General features: G+C 39.7%; 1 protein-coding gene across 1 annotated transcript in view; it reads left to right on the top strand.

Annotated features, from left to right (window-relative positions):
• LOC111648088 (ras-specific guanine nucleotide-releasing factor RalGPS1) overlaps nucleotides 1-20,248 on the top strand; it is a 106,208-nt gene that overhangs the window by 7,898 nt on the left and 78,062 nt on the right. Inside the window, exons 2-7 of the mRNA XM_023397849.2 lie at nucleotides 1,523-1,653; nucleotides 4,625-4,729; nucleotides 6,432-6,482; nucleotides 12,160-12,243; nucleotides 13,432-13,521; nucleotides 16,162-16,254. Coding sequence (XP_023253617.1) covers nucleotides 1,597-1,653; nucleotides 4,625-4,729; nucleotides 6,432-6,482; nucleotides 12,160-12,243; nucleotides 13,432-13,521; nucleotides 16,162-16,254 — 480 coding nt within the window. The 5' untranslated portion in view covers nucleotides 1,523-1,596. The remainder of the gene's footprint in view (nucleotides 1-1,522; nucleotides 1,654-4,624; nucleotides 4,730-6,431; nucleotides 6,483-12,159; nucleotides 12,244-13,431; nucleotides 13,522-16,161; nucleotides 16,255-20,248) is intronic.

Genomic DNA, 20,248 nt, shown 5'->3' with positions numbered 1-20,248 from the left:
GTTGGCCCAAGGGTAAAGGCTACATCCACACTAATACCTTTTCCATGTGTAGTTTGATTATAGATCAGGTCTAGGTTCTATGTCCTATATTAATACTGTGAAAGTATCAAAACCTCAGTCCACAGAGAAATGCACACAGCCTGTATTCAGAAACTGAGCCTTAAAACCAGCCGTCAGGACTTCTGGAACTTTGTAATGTCACAACAAAGCAGTCACCATCATCATCCACGCCTCAAGCCCCGCCCACCTGGACCCACCATCCAAGCTTGCAGGATTTGGTTTCTCTGAGTGTTTACCTGAAATTTACTATATTTTTATTGGATCACCAAGAAAACAGTCGGCCAATCAGAAAAGAGAATTGGAGCCTCTCTTCTTTTGTTTTTCATAGCTCCATGCCGGCAACAATCAGAGCCAGAGACATATTCGTTTTGGGTTGTCTGTCCGTCCACCCCATTCTCATACGATATCTCAGTAATGGAAGTTCATCAAATTTTGGACAAACATTTACTTTGACTCAAAGATAAACTGATTAGATTTTGGTGGTCAAAGGTCAAAGGTCAAGGTCACTGTGACTTCACAAAACACGTTTTTTGGCTATAACTCACAAATTTATTCACTAATTATGACACAATTGAACTCAATGTCTAACAGGATAAAAGGATAAAATGATGTGATGACATTTTATATCCAAATGGTCAAAGGTCAACTTCACTGTGACATCATAATGTTCTGCAAAAAACCCTCTGGTCATTATTCAACACTGTAACTCAGGAAGGAGAGACTGTGACCATATTTCCTGTCCTTGACTGGTTGGTGGAGGAAACAACCACAAGGTGGTGATTCTAGTTTTTATAGGTATTTTTTGAGCATTTTTGTCTCTATTTTGACAGCCACAGTGAGAGAGGGACAGGAAAGTCAGGGAGAGTGACAGGGGCTACGTGGCTGGACTTTAACCCGCCGCGGCCAGGACTAAGCCTCCATGGTACACGTTCCTCTCCTCTGATTGGCTCACTGACCTGTTGTTACTAGAGCTCCAGAGAGAAGCCTGAGAGAGGAGATGTAAAACTACACTGAGATGGTGTTTGGTTCTTAAAACCATAAATATATCTTCTTATGGGTCAACACTTCAAATAAAACACAGGAGAAGAGGAAAAGATGAAGCTTTACAACAAAAATGATCTTGGACCAAGTGTTTCAGATCTGTATCAGAAATAATCTCCCTCCATGCTCTATTTACCCTGAAGTTGCTTAGTTGCAGAAAAGACGAATGAGGAACAGCAAAGGTGAAATGCACATCTGGAAAATTTCTTATTGAAGTAAGGCTGCAGCCAGAAAACATGGTGCAGCATATTGGGTATAAATACTTTATTACCACATAAGCATCACATGCATGACTTCAGTCAAGTGCTAATACAAGCACATGAAGAAAATGTTCATATGGATACTGTCAAACAGTGGAAAACCTTTTTTTTGTAACTTTAAAGTGAAGTAATGGGAAATGAAATGTGTCCCCTGTCCTCAGGTATGGATGAGAGGTTATGTGTGCCCCCCAGCTAAAGGCCCTGACCTGTGCGTCCCACCAGTCCCTCTGTGAGCATGTATCGCAGGAACGGGCTCTCGGATGGCACCAGCATCAACTCAGTCACCTCAGAGGTAAGACCAAGCTCCATATAAGCTCCATGATATCCAGTAAAACTAATATATATTTAAAGTCTCAGCGTTCCTTGGTGTGCTGTCCTGTAGGCCTAATGTAATGTACAAAGACTGAATCTAAATGATATAACGATAATACTTTTATTTTTGATATTTGATCTGATTTAGCAAGCCAGTCCTGCACACGGCTCATTCCAGATGTAAGAAGTTGTCTTAAGCACATGTAAAAGTTACAGCATCATCAGAATGGCCCTCAAATGTTTTGTCCCTGTGGGCTGAAATGTTTAAAGTCATTTTTCAAGTCAAAACCAAATGTTCGCTGGTTCCAGCTTCTTTCAGCTTCTTCTTCTGAGGCTCTGCTGCCGTCCTCTGTTGTATCTGATCCGTACATTGAATCTTTGGCTGTTTGGTCTAAAGATATCTGAAGATGTGGCAGCTGGTTTTGGGCATTATGTTACCTGATTAATCAAATAATTACACATATAATCACAAATATAAGCCAATATTGATAGTCAATTAGTTTTACAAAATTCTGCTGCTTCAATAAATGATTCATGTAAAACATAATTGAAATGTCATAAAATGAGTAAATGGTTTTTGACCACAGGCACATTCATGAATGAACCCTTACATTTCAATTACCCAGAAGCCCACATTATTCTATCCCCAACACAGGTGAAGTAATAATTAAATACATGAATAAATAAATCTCATAATTATTATCTCACTGTTATGAAATTTAAACTTGCTTTTTGTTTATTCTGTCAGTTTTTATTCTAAACATTTACTATTTGTTATGAAAATTGAATTGAAATAAAATATTAGTTCTCATGAGGCCACTGTTCAACTAGGACTCGTCTAGTGTGATTGGTCATTGGACTGACTGGGGAGGGTTGAATGAATGTGTGGCTAGCCAATCAAAATCATGCAGTAAACCCTGTTATTTTTCAACAAAAAAAACTATTGATTGGAATGAGATCAGTTTGAAAGTTTATTGGATAATTTCATTTATTATTATTATTATTGGTCTTCAGACAAATATTCAGTAGAAACGCTCTTTAATCATAATACAATAAATACAATCAGTTTATATAAAACTAAAAAAAGGGTTAGATGGAGGAAAGCAGAACTCCTGAATATAAACTACATTAATATTAGATAATTGAATTATCTCTAGACATAGTTAATTGTATATATTACATGAGCTGGGCATTGTTAATTCTGAGAAATCTACTGTCATTTAAAAACAGTAGCAGTTGATTATCATGTAATTATTGGTACAAAAGGTAACTGGCTGTAATTGGTACAATGACCTTCTCCTAATTGGTATTTAATTTAAATGATAGGGAGACGGATGAAACATCATCAGGCCCCAGAGTTTGTTTTGAAACTATGAAATATTGTATGTGACTCATAGAACTGGTCTCTGATACATTTTGACCTGATGATCACGTCAGATGATATAGATGATATAAAAGGGATATCCATGTGAATATTTATGGTCATCTGACCTGTAGTTGAGGACAGCTCTGTACTTATCAGGGCAGAAAAACAGCATATTTTCCACTTGTACATCGTCTCTTTCCAAAACATCTATAAATGACTTGATGACTTGTTCACGTGTCGTCTTGTGTGTCTATTTTTCTCATTTTTCCAAGTAATAGTTTAATAAAAAAATACTTTCCATTTGTTGATTAAAATGTCAGAGCTGAGCCTCAGTAACCAGGACGGATAAAAAGTCAACATTCAGATCATGCTAAATAAACAGGCTCGGGGAAACATCAGAGCATTTAAGCTGTATTATCATAATTTGAAATGGGTAATATGCCCAGAACAAAGCATCTGCTTTTACTTGTTGGAAGTTCTGATTCAGTGTAATAACCCAGTGAATCACAATATGAAAGTCATTTTTATTTTCAAGTGTGTGCTGATGTGCTATATCCACCTTTAAAATGCTCAGTATTTACATTTTGGCTCATACTGTGTTTGAAGTGACGACTCTACACTGTCTTTTCCTATAGACTTTCAAGAGCCAGACTTCCTTGTGTTCTGTTAGCCAGTTTACCTACAACCTGTCCATTTACCTGTCTGATATTTACACGAAAAGTCCTCCAGAAGAACCAACACCACACACACAGAGAGATCACCATCACTGACTGAGGTGACGCTGAGCAGACAGGTAGCTGTGATGGCACCCACCTGTCACTCAAAGCAGCCACGCCCTCAATTATTCATAACTTTAAGCCTTTATGAAATTTGAAATGAGTGAGTTATACAGTTGTCCTGAAGGAGGAAATTAGCTTTAGGGACTAAAACAGGTTTTTGTACCAGGCTGTAAACATGTTTATTTCTGCTGTAAAGTTGGACTTTGTAACATGGGAGTCTGTGGGGACTGACTCACTGTTGGAGCCAGACTCTAGTGGTCATTAGAGGAACTGCAGGTTTTGGCTTCATTTTTCAGACCCGGAGGTTAATGCTTGGTTTTCACATTTTACACCTGTTGACCACTGAAAAAAAATGTAAAATCATTGGCTGGAAAGTGCATTGCACCACCTATATGAACAGGCACATGCACGTCGGTCCTTGTGTGGGCACATGAGAACAAACAAAATAAAAACTCTAGTTTTTAATCAGTTAATAATGGTCAAAACTCCACAGGGAACCTTTAAAATGGTCCATGTTTATCAGGTGTGATTGACTGACTGACAGTCTGTCCAACAGTCCATCACTAATGTTAGCATCAGAAAGGCCTTGGCAGTGCGAGGGTAAAAAGGTAAAAATGTTGTTATTCTGATGCAGAAAGTGTGAAATAAAAATAAAATATGGCTCGCTACATTTTGCCAACTTTATTGATCCAATCCGCAGTTTGTTGACATTAGTTCTGCATGTGGTCCCTGACAGCAGGTGACACAGGTATGGAGCTGTTGCCATGACAGTTGAATGTGTGTGTGTGTGTGTGTGTGTGTCTCAGGCCAGCAGCAGCTCTGACTCTCTGGATGGACCCTGTGTGGACTACGCCAAGAGCTACGATGCAGTGGTCTTCGATGTGCTGAAGGTGACACCTGAGGAATTTGCTGTGAGTATGATCTTCAACTGATGGATCAGATCTCACCTGAAAGACCCAAACACACCGTTATAGGACTTTAGTGGCAAAGCTTTCACTCACTTTCAGAGGGAGCCGGGGGTTGGTGCTGTGATAAAGTTCCTTGATACTGAGAGCTGCAGCTGCTGCTCTGGTTTTGGCTCATTTACCACACAGCTGCAGGAAAACATGGAGCCGATGTCTGACGTCCACAAGCAGGAAGTTTAGGTTCATGCAGAGAAGCCACTTGGCTCTTACTCCAGTCACACCTGAACTACATTTGTTCCAGTACTGCTGATACTAGTGTCTGAAATGCCTCTGAAATACTACATCAAGTATCGGCGAGTACACAAGTCCCGATCTGATACCACGTTACTTTTTAGTTTCACTCCCAGATAAAATGGCAGTTTTCCCAGAAATCACTTCTTCTTTGTCGTGCTAATAAAATCTAAATAATACCTTGTGTTAATATGTAAGGCTTTGATATGGAGGCGAGGCATGAGTGTAGGAAGTGTTATTTATTCCTACATTTATTTTTAGATGAGAAAAGAAAGATTCTATCATTCATGTGTGTGAAGTGAAGTATTTTATCCAGTCATCACACATAGTAATATACAGATATAAACAACAGTAAATATAAACAATATAGACAGTAAAAAAAAACTAAGTCAAAGGTCTGTGTATTCAATAGTGACTGAACAGGCAGTCTGGGAGTGACTTTCATTTAGCTCTGAACATTTTTTGCATTATTTTATAATAATATACTAAATCATTAAATTTCATTGGATGGGAATTTAGAAACAGTGGATTAGGGTGGTCACAGTAACCAGCCTCATGAATAATACGTCTAGCTAGTTCTTGTAGTAATAGCCCCATCAATTTCTTTTTGATTTCCAAAAACCATGAATTCGGTTTTTTTTAACATTAAGAGACAATTTATTGACATCAAACCAAGTTTTGAGAATTTCTAGCTCCCTTTCATCGACATGCAAAAGTTTCTTTAAATTTCTGCCAGAGAAAAAAACTTTCATTTATTATTATTGACTATTTCAAATCAGATGTTCTATGCTGTAATGATGACAGGGGTCCAAACACACCGAAGTCTCTGCTGCTCAGTGTTTTGGTTTAGGGCAGATTTACTCTCTTTTCTCATCATGCTAGTTCCCAGCTGTTGTCAGCTGTTCTCTGCTGGAGGTTTCCTGCTCTCAAGTGGCCAAAAAAAGCTTCCAGCTGTTTGTCTGTTTTGGAAGATGTGAAATCATCTATTTATTTATTTAGTGTGTATGTGCAAAAGCACAAATTGCAGAGGGCTGAGTGAAATGTAATAGAGGTCAGAGTCTGTGTTGATTAATAGATGCACTCTCAGCCAATCACATCACTGATCTCATGGCTCTGAAACAGCTGAGCCAATCATGAAGCACGACAACAGCTCAACAAATGGGAAGACGCTTCTCAAAGAAATCAGTAGCAGTTTATATCATCAGTTATTTCAGTCATAATGTTTTTATGGGTTATTCATTTAAAATTAAATCGACAGCACAATAAAAGACTTTCTGAAGCGTGTGTGTGTGTGTGTGTGTGTGTGTTCTTCCACCATCATGGTTTCATAATGTTCAGTTGTGTGTTGTGTTTCATATGTGTGTCAACCTCCTGCATATTGAAAGAGAGACTAAATTACTGTCTTTTATTATTTCAGAGCCAAATCACCCTGATGGATGCACCAGTCTTCAGGGCGATACAGCCAGAGGTAAGAGACACATGTTGTCAGGTGGTTGGCCTCTTATTAGGAAATTCTAGCTGTGGTGTTGTAAACCCTTCAAACCACTATTTGAGGGGTTCCTGTAATTTCTCAGTAATTATGTCTGTGTTGAATTTGAATTCTTACCAGGAAACAGAAAGTCTTTTGCAGGAAACCCCCGAGAACCCCCCCCCCACCTACACACACACACACACACACACACACACACACACACACACACACACACACACACACACACACACAGTACTGTTTCCAATACTTGATGGAGCCATGATGATCTTCACAGCTGTTTCCACTGAGCTGAACCCAGACTGGTCTTAGTGGCTGAACCCCAGCTTTACCCTCAGTTAGTCAATGAAATTCCACTCGCTGCTCGCCCCTGAAGGATCTCCCTCCCACCACATTGGGCTGAACAAAGACTGTCTGCAGAGATGGGAGAGACATTAGGGACTAATAATTATAAATTAACTAAAGATGACGCCCTCACAAGCACATGGTGTAGAGTTCAGTTCCGTCTTCCAACATGGTCTCCCAAGTCCTTTAATTTTTTCCAAATATCCATGATCGCAGCGGCACAGACATGAACTTACTATTTGCCCTTATATTTCTAAGACTGGCCCCGTCTGTGAGCACGCTTCCAAGACTTAGTCCAGTGCAAGTTGTCACACATTAGCCCCTTTTCCACTGGTCAAAAACCTGTTAAGACCTGCTAACATCAGGCTTTTGTTGGCAGTGGAAAAGGGAACAGTCAGCATTCACACCTGGGTCACATGACTCTGCAGTAGACGCAGGTATTTATCGGCTCCGGCTCTGATCAGCATTGGTGTAAACACAACACCCAGGTGAACTTGCTCATTTTCACCTCTTTCTGTCACCTGTCCAACGTGGTGCTGTAACAGCAGACACTGCGGCTACACAGTGCTCTGTGATGAAAGAGTGCGCTGCAGCCCTGACATAAGTTTTAAAAACTGATGGAAGCGTCTCACACGGAGGCTCTGACACTTTTACAGGAGCTCTAACCTGAGACAGATCTGTTTTACCAGTTAGCACGCTGGCTAGCAGCTCACTCTCTCTCCACTGTGTCTGTGTGTGTGCTCTGTAAGTGCATGTAATGACATTACTCCTTGCAGTTGTGTGTGTCCTCAGTCTGAACAGAAAGACAGACTTGACTGGCAGTGGACAAGGGGTCAATCGACTTCTATTAGCGGGTTTACCTGTGTGAAAAACTGGCTTATACCTGCTAATGTTGGGGGGGGGGGGGGGGATCTCCCTCACCACTAGGAGTTTTCCACCTGTGAATCATCTTCTTGATGAAAGCAAGTTACTATGGAGCAGTGACGTGCAGTGACTTTTACAGACAGGCTACCAGAGCCCGACAACCAACTAACTCTCTCACCTGCTACGCACACGACCTACGTACTGATCTGTCACTCAAAGAAGCTGCTCTACTACTGTAACAATATTCCGTCTCAAACTTACAGTAGATCTCACACAGATATGATAAATCAGTGTAGTTAGCTCATTTATTTGCTGCTGCTGCCTCTTAACGCACGTCTGCACATGCATATAATGCTACAATATCAGAACTGATCTCAGAACAGTCGAAGCTGAGTCCAGGACAGATTGACAAGCTCCAGCCTTTGTCAGCAGGACATGGTCACACCCACTCATGTAAATCACATGATGAATGAAACAGGCATCAGATCCTTTATGGGACAGGACACTGTTCTGAGATCAGCTATAAGCAGAGATATCACTTCCACTTCAGTTTCATTCTAAATGATGTCTATTTTTAGCTTTACTTGGGCAAACACTGCTTGTCCTGACGGCGCGACACTGATGGATGGTGCCATGTTTCATGAGTGAACCGATCTGCAGCGATCGATAGACTGATAACTCGTTTGTGTCAGAGAATGTGAAGTAAAAGATTCATCAGGAACAAAACCGATTTCATACATAACAACAGTTAAACAGCATGTATCTGTCATCTAACACCATGTGCATCGGGCCATACTGTTTCTCTGTGATGTAACTCTACAATAACATGGTAATCCAGTGATTAGCTGTGTAGATTTATTTATGTATTGCTGTAGGTGATCATGTAATGGATCTTAATAACTCTTTATTTAAACAGAGGGGGTCTGGTGATAGTCCTGTATGTTTCCAAGCTGCAGATAGTTGTCCTGTATACAGATGTTTATATTCACAGTATGACTGAACTCACAGCTGGGGCTGCAGCCAAGAGTCATATTTCTGTATCTTTAGGCTGAATTGATGAGATATACAGTATATCTGGGATTTTTAAGATGTGGGCTACATGTTCAGTTGTAAGTCAAAGCCACATGTGAGACGTCACTAGCACTTTTATTAAAACAGACTGTGGTCAACATACGATGCAAACAGAGGGTTTCCCTCCCTGTTGGGTGATATACATCTGCAAAACATGCAAATGAAATAATATATCAAATGAATGGACTATATTGTATAAAAGTAGGTGCGTCTCTGAGAATACTCCTTCAGTTGTTTTCAACAACAATAACAGACAAAGAGAACAAAATGCAATAAAGATATTTTAAATCTAAACCATCTGCAAATAATTGAACCATTAATTTTCTTTTCACAAACCAGCACTGGGTGTCCCCCAGTGTGACAGGAGAACTTAGGCTAGGGCGTAGACGCAGATGGAGTAGGGGCGGGGTTTGTACACTGACGCAGAGGGGGAGTGGGGGCGGGGTTTGTATGCAGACAAACGGAGCAGGGGCGGGGCTTGTACACTGACGCAGAGGGGGAGTGGGGGCGGGGTTGCGTGGACAGCTTTATGGAAGAAACACATCAAACTGTAGTGTGAATGGTCTCTTGTATCTTTATCTGGTTTGAAAAGAAACGGATTTACTTTAAGGAGTGGATATCCTGCCCAGCCCTGCTCACCAGCTCTTCAGCAGAGATTTACAGCTTTTTATCACATATAAAAATGAATGATAATACAGGACAAGGTCCCATCTCTTCTCGTTATTAATATAGTTACTGGATGAGGGTTTAACCAGACACTTCACTTTTTAAATATGTGGCCTGTTCTGTTCCATGAACCTCATTGTGACTGATCATTTTCCCCGGTGCTTAATAAACTGGATATAACATCTTATATAAGACTGACAGAAGTGGAGGCGCTCTTTATCTCAGCTGAGACAAACCGCCTCCACTATAGAACACTATAGAACAGTCAGCATCTCTCTCTCTCTCTCTCTCTCTCTCTCTCTCTCTCTCAAAGAATAAAGTGATGAACCTGCTGGGATGCAATTGTTGTTCAAAGATATGTGACTTTTGAAGTTAAAACACCTGCAGGGAAACTAAAAGCTCTGTATATAGAAGATGGAAAAAATGTTTTAATTCCTGCCTGAACTAATCATGATCTTTAGTGAGAAATTAAAAGAAGAACTTGAGTAATTCAGTGTAACAAATGGAGATGCTTCCATACAGGACATGAGGGCTGAGGGTTTGATGAAAGTGATGTGAGTCATATTCTATGACCGTCACAGTCACCAGATCTCAACACAGCTGTGACAGCTCGCTCCACCAACATCACACCTTGAAAATGTAACTTTAATCTGAAAACAATCTGTCAGTCGTCACGGTATTGCTTTTTATCAGACGTCCTGCTGGGAATTTGATTCTAACATGGGACTGGTCCAAATGGAAATACTTGAAATGGAATTTTGGATTTCTGGGGGTTTTTTCCTGTCAGGGCGGGATTTTCTGTTGTTAATGGCTTTATTTAAGATCGTCAAACCAAACACTGGATAGAATCCAAGGAAGAATGAAAAAAATCATTGTAATTTAAATTGGAACAAAGTAAAAGGAAAGGGATTTTCCACTGGTGGATGAACGGTGGTTAATCTCTGCTGTTTTCATTCAGTCTAGATGACTCTAGTATATGTCTGTGAGAGAAAACCAGTGTCATACCAAGACCACGTTAAGACCAGATCCACTCCCATACCAATGATTTCCTTCCCATTTTTAGCCATGCTAGCTCCACGACTCTGTGGATGTAAGTTTTGCCTTAGGCCAAATTTTTCTTAAGCCATTAGATATCAGCCAGAACATAATCAAAGGCTCAAATCAAGAAAGTAACTGATAAAAATGCTACTTTTTGAGAATAACTCTAAAAATATGGAAATATAAATCCTGTTTGAGTCATGAAATGTTCTTAATGAACTCTGTTTTAGTTCCTCTTTCCATAATGTGAATAATAAATGTTTAATATTTACATTTTGAGAATTTTGCTTCTTTCAACTTATTGTAATAATTGTTTGACATACTTTTTACTCACAGAATTATTCCTTGGCATCAATGACCCAACCTCCTCTTGTACAGCATAGCATGTTTTTAACTGTTTGCATGGTATGCTATTATGTTGTGTGCAGAGTGGAGTCAGCTAAACATTTAAGCTAGCTAGCTGGAGAAAAACATCACTATCAAAAAGTATATAATATATATAAGCTGTGGCACCAGGGCCCACAGTCAGAGTGAGTTTGATGCTGTTTTTTTCATACCACACATTTGCCTGTTCAGAGGTCTGTCAAGTGAGCAACACAATGTTTTGAACCTTGATCAACTTTTCAGAATAAAAGCTCTCAGTTGATTCAAAATATGTTATTGCTACAAAAAAACAAACATTCTTGCACTTTTATGATTTGTGATGATCTGACGTGACTCTTTGCCTCCTCATGTGTGGGGAGATTCTCTATTGGACAGTGTAGGTAAATGTGGGAGTGTCGGTCTGAAATTGGAATAATGTGAAGGACCAGTTGTGGTCACTCACCACTTTGGTCCGGAAATGCAATGATTTCTGAAGATCACACTGCAAACACAGAAAATCTCTCTCTCTCTCTCTCTCTCTCTCTCTCTCTCTCTCTCTCTCTCTCTTAAAGAATAAAGTGATGAACCTGCTGGGATGCACTTGTTGTTCAAAGCTATGTGACTTTTGAAGTTAAAAGCATTGAACAACTCGTGCGTCCCAGCAGGTTCATCGCTTTTCATCGAGTCCCCTGGAAACACTTGTGAGTATTTGGAGCTCATGTGTTTAAAACTGATGAAGATGTTTTCTGAAGTTGTTTGTGTTCTGGTCTGTTTGCGTGAGTTTTCTAAAGTTGCAGTGCTTTGAGCTCTCAGGGCCACCGTATGTAATAACTGTGATGATCTTCTGACTTTTCATCTAGCGTCTTCATCGGGTCAGAATTTTGGTTTATGACCAAATACCTGCAAGACTAATGACATTCCCATCATTTGTTGGTAATTGACAAACGTTAATGTGCTGACACACTAAAAACAAAAAAAAAAGACCTGCGTCGTGTTGGAGCAGAGCTTTGTGTAAATACAGTTTGGGGTTGGTTTGTATCAGGTAATATTTCTGATCCATCTGACTTAGTCTGGGAAGTCTGCCCCCTGGTGGCGTATCACTAGAATTCCCCCACAGGAGATTTATACTGGTATTCCTGTGCACACTGTCAGTCAACAGCTCTGAGGGTGTATGCGATGGTTTTTCATGACGATGTTCTAGCATGAGGTTACAGTCCAGAAACGTCTAATTCTCTGTTCACCTGTATTCTGTTGGTTACTGTTACATGTTCCTCACATCTGTCGGTTCATGTGGTTTTGTGATTGGCAGGAGCTGGCCAGCTGTGGATGGAACGGAAAAGAGAAACACAGTTTGGCTCCAAATGTGGTCGCATTCACACGAAGGTTCAACCAGGTTTGTCTACAGCAAATATTTCATCGTTTTATTACTGCAAATAATTACAGCCAACAAAGAAGAGACTTTAGTTATGCTTGGTATGTGACTGTTGATAAAGGTAAGTAACACTGTACAGTCTAAAACATGAGCTCATGAGCCACTATTAATAATAATAATAATAATAATCATAAACTTTATTTGTAGAGCACTTTTCACTCTTCAAATAAAGATGAAGTAGCAAATTAAAACAAGGAAGGCTAGAATTACAATGAAATTAGACAATAAAAGACTATTTTGGAGCTGCACTGCCTTTTTTCTTGTGCATATAATTTAGTGTGTTTAAAAGTGTGGCAGTAGAAGAGCTAAGGCCCTGTGAAGGATTATAGAACGACAGAGAGACTGCAGTGTGAGCTGGTCCCTAGTATTATTGTTGTTTCCTGTATTTCTAATGTGTTTGTTAAAGGAAATATTTAGAGCCAAGTATTTTGAGATGAAAATATCTTCATTCCATCTTCCTCCACACTGTGATCACGGGCATGAATCCTGGCAACCACACTACATTTCTCTCCCTTACAATCATCAGTGGATGGATGATAATAAGCTGAAAAGCTCATTAGTGGAAGTTGTTGCTGTCAGGTCAAATTCATCTTCACCTTTTAGTACCTAATTGAAATTCTTGATGCTCACAGGCAGATAGAGCCCAAACAGATGTGCACAGGCAGCTTCAGCATTCCACAATGTTAATTTAAAAAGTCTGTTTTCCATTCGGACACTGAGTGTGTTGTAAAGGAGTCTACAAACATGTAGTGTCAGTTTACCCTCACAGCTTAATGGCTGAGCACTTTGGCTTCCAATAAAGAGCTTTCAACCCTCAAAACCTTTGTTTGTTTGTTTGGTGATAATTGTTTGTGAGCTCTGTTATCCCTATTTTGTCATGTAGTGAGATTAAATTTATACTAATCTGGTACTTTCATAGAAAAGTAAGGGACAAAATCCTTCAAATACTATGATAGGGAGTTTCACTTTACTTTTCCCTTCCCTCAATACAGATTTTTTCATCTTTAAAACTATACTCAAAAATCCTTTTTAACCAAAAAGGAGCATTTAGCAGCTGAAGAGCCATATTATTATATATACATATATTTTAGGAGGTACAGTACATCTAGACTCATGTCTTCCTACATGTGTGTGTATGTCATGTTTCAGGTGAGCTTCTGGCTGGTGAGGGAAATCTTAACTGCCCAGACACTGAAGATTCGTGCAGAGATATTGAGCCATTTTGTTAAAATCGCAAAGGTGAGTTCAATTTAATGAATAGATGCTTTATTCTTAAAGTTATAATGTGTAACTTTTTCACATTAAAATGTCTAAAAATGACTAGAAATATGTTCTATATTTTTTTGAGTTGTGTTCTTACATTTTCCCAAATGTTTCCAGTAATTCGCAAACCTAGAGAAATATGTCATTTGGTATCCTGTCAGTGACATCACATCCTCTATGATCATGTGTCAGTGTGTTTGTCTGACAGAAGCTCAACATAGACTTTTATCTAATTTTAAGCCACATACACTTTTTACACCTTGGTGGTTTTCAGCTCTATATTTGAACCATCAAACCATTGATCTTAGTCGTTGGACGTCTGGATCTGAAGTTATCAGAGAAACAAGCTGAGGAAATGTTAGTTGTGGAGAGAAGGACACCTCTGTGGATCATTCAGCTGCTGGTAAAAACCTGCTGAATGTCTGCTTCATAAGTTCTCAGAGAAACAATCAGAACAAAGGTTAGCATCAATCTCAGCTCCAGCTCTTCCCTGAGTCTCTGTCCTCCGTACAGCGTCGCTCAAACTCTGACTTTAAATGTCAAACTGCTTCATTCAGTGTTTTTAACAGTTAGAATCACAGGGTCTGTTTGATTTCCTGAACCACTGACACTGAAGGAATCCAAACTGGGAGGAGCTTACTGTAAGGGTGGTGAAGACAACAACTCCCATGATCCCACACTATTTCATGATGTAGCCCAACGCCATCTTTTGTTGTTGTTTTGATTGAGGCCACTAGAGGCAGAAGTTACAGACTGTGGGTTCAATAACAAGATGAGAAATATTTATTATTAACTAATGATTTATATTGAATACATTATTGAATAAATACACAAATAGATAAAATCAGCTGTGAAATAATTCCTGAAATAAATAAATTGGGTAATAAATGTAGAAATATATAAATGTAAATGAAAAAATGAATTGCTTTTTATTTTAAAAATGACATTTTTATTTATTTCCCAGCTTTTTATTTCCATGTCTCACAGACCAAAGCACCAGCACCAGAACTGCACTGAATTCGCTCTTCATTTTAATTGATACTTTATGTATTCATTTATATAGCTATTTATTTATTTATTTACTCACATATTTATCTTTACAGCTATTTATATATTTCTACATATATTAATTAATTTCAGGATTTATTTTTACATGTATTTATATATTCATGTATGTATTTATTTAATATTGATTTAGATGACAGTCCATAAACATGCAAGTAGCTGTGATTTTGTGCACTTTAAACACTTAATAATATCAGGGTGTTGAACTTTGCAGAAACCTGCTTTTTGCTCTGTGAACAATTATTTCTGGATCCAATTATCAGTTGAACAGTTGATGAAAAAACTATGTGAACTGAAACAGACAAAAACCTGCTGTTAATCTCCTTTATTGTTACACTTCAGCTCAGTGTGATGTGTGTGTGAAGGCTCTCAGTCCGTAATCAGACATAGATGTTCAGCAGCTGAAGCCAGCGGCTGAACAGTCAGTGTGTTAGTGTAGATCTGCAGTTCATGGGTCACAGCCAGTTGCCTGTAAAACATTTTCAACACAGAATCTTTTCTAGTGTGTGAAGCTACAGAATCCAGGAGCTACTCCCAGGTACTTTATGACACTACGTGTGGAGTGATGGAGAAAGCAGACACACTGATGGCAGGAACATGATGGTGGTCTGATCAGGGAACAGTAGCGGGAGTTTTTCCCCCGAGTATGGGATGGAAAGGAAACGTGGAAGCATCACATAACGTTCTGGGCAAAAATTACAAAGATACAGACTCCTGAAAATAAAGCTTGATGAACCTGATGTAACTGTTCACAGACCCAGAATGCGTCCTCATAGAGAATCACTCTGCAATCATGGATTAGGGGTTCAACGACTACTAAGGTGAAATCAGACATAACTGGAAGTCGCTCTGTTTGCTTCTCTCCTCCTCTCTGTGCTCACATATACAGTATTTTAATACAGCTGAATTCACAATAAAACTGTTCTCATTGACATGTTTTTGACTGAACCAAAAACACATGGAGCCAGCCCTATAATCTCGAATGTCACTGACTCATGGCTGTTTCCCGGCTGCTCGGGAACTGCAGGGAAAAGGAGGAGCACTTCCAGTACACTGAGCCTTGCTTCCATTACAGCAAATAAACTACTTTCATTTTCAGTTAAGGACAAAGACTGAACTGTGATTTCAGCCGTATTTATAGTATGAGGGATTGTAGGATAATAAGGATTGTGTCAAAATATGTCACTCAGTGCAATAGTGTGACTTCCTGATGTGTTTTTCTTGGTTTTGGACAATAGAGGAGCTCAGAGGTTGAGAGGAGGAACCTGAACACATAATATTTCCAAACACAGATGGTCTCTGTGTCAGTTTTATTAAAAAACTAAAGCGTGTGTCATACCTTAAAGATTTCTGTATACCTTGTTATACTTTAATACTGTGATACTGTCCAAGCATAGAGAGAAATGAAACAAGGGGTTGCTAGGCTCTGGATTGGCATGTTAATCCCTAAACCATGGGACACTTCACCTATGGTTTATAAAGATAAGTATGTTTTTTTGCAGGTTTTGGTTTTACTTTGCATTTTGTTTATAACATATCTGTTTGTTCCAGAAACTGTTGGAGTTGAACAACCTTCACTCTCTGGTGTCGGTGGTGTCTGCTCTGCAGAGCGCTCCCATCTTCAGGCTCAGCAAAACTTGGGCGGTAAGACATCAGACTCTCACACACTGCTTCAAGTGAAACAATAAAGTGTCACCACTTCCTGCTTTAAATCAGTGTGTGAATCAGCTGGAAGCAGCCAATCACAAAGAACCACACTTCATATTTCTACAGTCTCTATGTGTTGCCCTTTAGAGGCCTGAAGTACATTAATGTAACATGATCACTACATAATGTAAACTACTGTCCACAGCCAGCCAGCAGTAACAGATGAGCGGACTTATGTCACACAGTGACCCCTGGGAAATGTAGTTTAGTTTAGTTAAGTCTATCAGAAATCAGAGAAACTGACCAATCAACTTGCAGCACAGACGTTATTCATTGTTAAGGGTTGTGCACAGAGGTGCACTGTCATGAGAGGCAGACCAGGCAAATGCTTGGGGTCCCTAGGGAGAAAAGGGGCCCTCGATGGCCCCTCAGATCTGCACATTTTGCAATTTCAACTATAAACCCCCTTAAATCTGCTACAAAGACTCTCTTCAGTGCACAGCTGTTGCCCCAAAACCTGAGTTGGGCCCCTGATTATGTAAATTGTAGTGTCTACCCATTGCCTGCATGTGAGGCGTTTAGGGAACATCTGTAAATTGTAACGTGTAATGTAAGTCTGCATGTGAGGCATTCCTCGAACATCTGTAAATCATGACGTCTACGGATAATCTGCATGTGAGGCGTTTATGGAACATCTGTAAATTGTAGTCTCTGCCTACAGTCTGCTCATGAGGGTAAGGGGGTTCTTTGATGGGCACGATATGCTTCTTTGCCTGGGCCCCCCAGAGTCTAGGATCACCACTGGTTGAACATGACGTTTTCATTACTGACTCAATGACGTGATGTGATGATGTGTTTAGTTTGTTTGTTAGTTTGGTAAATAGCATATTTATTATTTACAGTGAAAGTTTTCAGACCCCTTCACTGTTCTGGTCAGGTGATCAACAACCCAACAGTCTGGGTTCAGACGACACAATATCAACACAATGAACTAATAATCTGACCTGATGGATGTCGGGTGTTAGCAGTGAAAGTTGACCAGCTGACCAATAGAGGCAGAGAACGCTCTTCTGAGCGCGCTTGTAAACACAGTGAAGCCTGCTGGGAGTTTGACAAGCGACATTTAAAGGACTGAGAGTGGGAGGAAAAAGAAAAGCTGCCGCTGAGTACACACGACCTGAGACTGGGCTGATGAATGAGAGAAACTGTCCAAATCCAGATGTGCAAAGCTTGTAGAGACTCACCCATGAAGACTGGAAGCTTTAACTGCTGCCAAAGGAGCTTCTACAAAGTCCTGGATCAAGGGTCTGAAGGCAGGCTTTTGTAAATGAAAGATTTCAGCGATGATTTGCACTTTCTCATCATGGGTTATAGAGTTTAGACTTGTGGGCAATTTTAACCATTTAAAATCAAATCTACAACACAGTCAAGTGAAAGGGTCTTAATACTGTCTGAAGCCGCTGCATTAATGTCAGATGCACAGATGTTGATTCTTCTTCCAGTCGTGTCAGTGTTTACTGATGATTTACCATGAACTTGATGATGAATCACCTCCTCGCGGTTGTTTCCTCCACCAATCAGCCAAGTTGCAGGAAATGTGTTCACAGTCTCTCCCTCCTGAGTTATAGTGTTGAATAACGGCCAGAAGTCTTTTCACAGAACATTATGATGTCAGTGAAGTTGACCTTTGACCATTATGATATAAAATGTCGTCACTTAATTTTTTATAGAAATTTGAGTTAAATTGTGTCATCATTAGTGAATGAATTTGTGAGTTACGGAGCAAAAATTTGTTTAATGAGCTCACAATGCACCAGAAGTGATGAAACTTCGTCTTGGCATCCCTGATATATTGCATTCACAAGAACATTAGGTCAAAGTGACCTTGAACTTTGACCTTTGACCACCACAATCTGCATTCTGCATTAACTGGTCATAAAATGTGACCTGATCTTCACCTGAGTAACAAATACGTCCTTTGTGCTGCAGTCAGGCAACTGACCTTTAAACACAGACTCACACCCTCTATGACTTTTCTCAGTTAAATATGAGTTTGTTTGGTGAGCATTTTCTTTCCAGCCAGACAAATATATTGCTTATCGTATTATATAATAATAGAATGATTGATTTGAGAAAGTCTGCTGGACCTCAGGCTTGAGTTTATTACAATGTCCTGCTGTACAGATCCAGAGGTTTTAGGAGGATCAGATGTTGGTGGACGTTTCTTCGTGGTCGTCGACCACCACTCAAAGAAAATGGAGATAACATGTGGAGCTCGGCTGTCGTCATAAAATGACTTTCATCACTACAAACGGATCATGTTATGTGTGTTTATGAGCACTGACGTGCGGCTGGCCGCCGCCGCCTTTTGTCCAAACGTGGTGTTTGAGTGATTAGTTCCACTGTTTCTTCTCCAGGTCGTTAAAGCTCAGACTGTTTGGTCCTGGTTTTACCGTCTGAACATGAATTCTGATTTGACGGTGCTGGACGTGAGACCGTGACGAGTGGGTGCATTAGGGCCAGGACACATGGAGAATCACTCTGTATGTTGAACTGGAAGGTTTCTGTTGATGGGCTTTTATAAGCAGCACAGAGGCCTGTTATTGTATCAGGGACGAGCAAGAAACCACTAACAACACGTTACACATTCAGAGAGGAGAACAGGGTTTTATCTGCAGGTTGTTGACTGAGGAGACTCTTGAATATGTTGTTTTCAGAACTTTTAAACCAGCTTGATCCAAATACTGACAGAGCTGATTCAGAACTACGATTATTGATCTGTAGTCCATTAAAGATTCATGTATTCCAACATGGGCTGCAAATATCTGTTTATTTTGCCAGTGGATGAAATGAATCACTCACTGTCCAGGATGATGTCTGTGAGTTGTTTGTTTTGTCTTCCAAACCGTCCAGAACTTAGAATATTCAGTTTATGATTTTATTAGACAAAGAAAAACAGAAAATCTTTTTCTGAAATCACTTTTCAGGCTGGAACTAAAGAACGTCAGTTAATTAGCCAACCCGTTGTTTCAGGGCTAATTACAACTGTGGGTGTGACTCTACAGCGCTGTTGTACAGTGATGGTCTTTGCAAACCAGCATCATCTCAGAGCACACTAACCAGACTACAGCGATTTTTTTTTTTTTTAAAAAGGCGTTAAGGTTATTTATATATAACAGCTGGTTTAATCTGCCATCCTCTGTCATGGTAACCAGTAAAAACAAAGGACCACAGCAGATACTTAGATGTTTTCTACTTCACTCTAATAAAAAAGATGAAGGTTGGACAAGAGACTTGTTGCTTTGGAGGTTTGGGTGTTTTGCCAGGAACCAGATCCAAACTGGAACCAGCTCTGCTAGTGACAAAGCTGTGATGGTCTCACTCTGTAGTACATATTTTTACAGTGCTCTCTGAAGTAGGAATGTATCATAAAGTTTTTATTAATACTACTACACTTATTGATAATCCTTATCAATACTCTTACAAGTTCTTTATTTCTCCATGCTGGCAGCAGTCAGAGCCGGAGGCATGTTGTTTTCAGGTTGTCTTTCTGTCTATCTCTTTCTCATGGACACGGTATCTCAGTAACGCCTTGATAGAATGTCTTGAAATTTTGCACAAACATTCACTTGGACTCAAGGATGAAATTTTTCGATTTTGGTTGTCAAAGGTCAAGGGTGTGGTGCCCTCATAAAACACGGTTTTGGCCTTGTGAATGCAATATCTCTGTGACGCCTTGAGGGAATTTCTTCAAATTTGCCACAAACATTCACTTGGACTCAAGGATGAACTGATTAGACTTTGGTTACGGAAGGTCAAGTTCACGCTGACCTCACAAAACACTTTTTAGCCATAACTCAAGACTTCAAACGGCAATTGTTCATATTTTATATGACTCTGGACGAACAGGGATGTGACCTGAATACAGCTCTGGCCTTGTGATATCTCAAGAACTCTTCAAGGGAATTCCTTCACATTTTGCATAAATGTC

The sequence above is a fragment of the Seriola lalandi genome, unplaced genomic scaffold, assembly GCF_002814215.2.
Source record: "Seriola lalandi dorsalis isolate HSWRI2012SDOR001 ecotype SW California unplaced genomic scaffold, Sedor1 jcf7180002054939, whole genome shotgun sequence".
In the NCBI taxonomy this organism is placed as follows: Eukaryota; Metazoa; Chordata; class Actinopteri; order Carangiformes; family Carangidae; genus Seriola; species Seriola lalandi.
The sequence above is the reverse complement of the archived record's forward strand: the minus strand, read 5'-3'. Positions and strand labels throughout refer to the sequence as shown.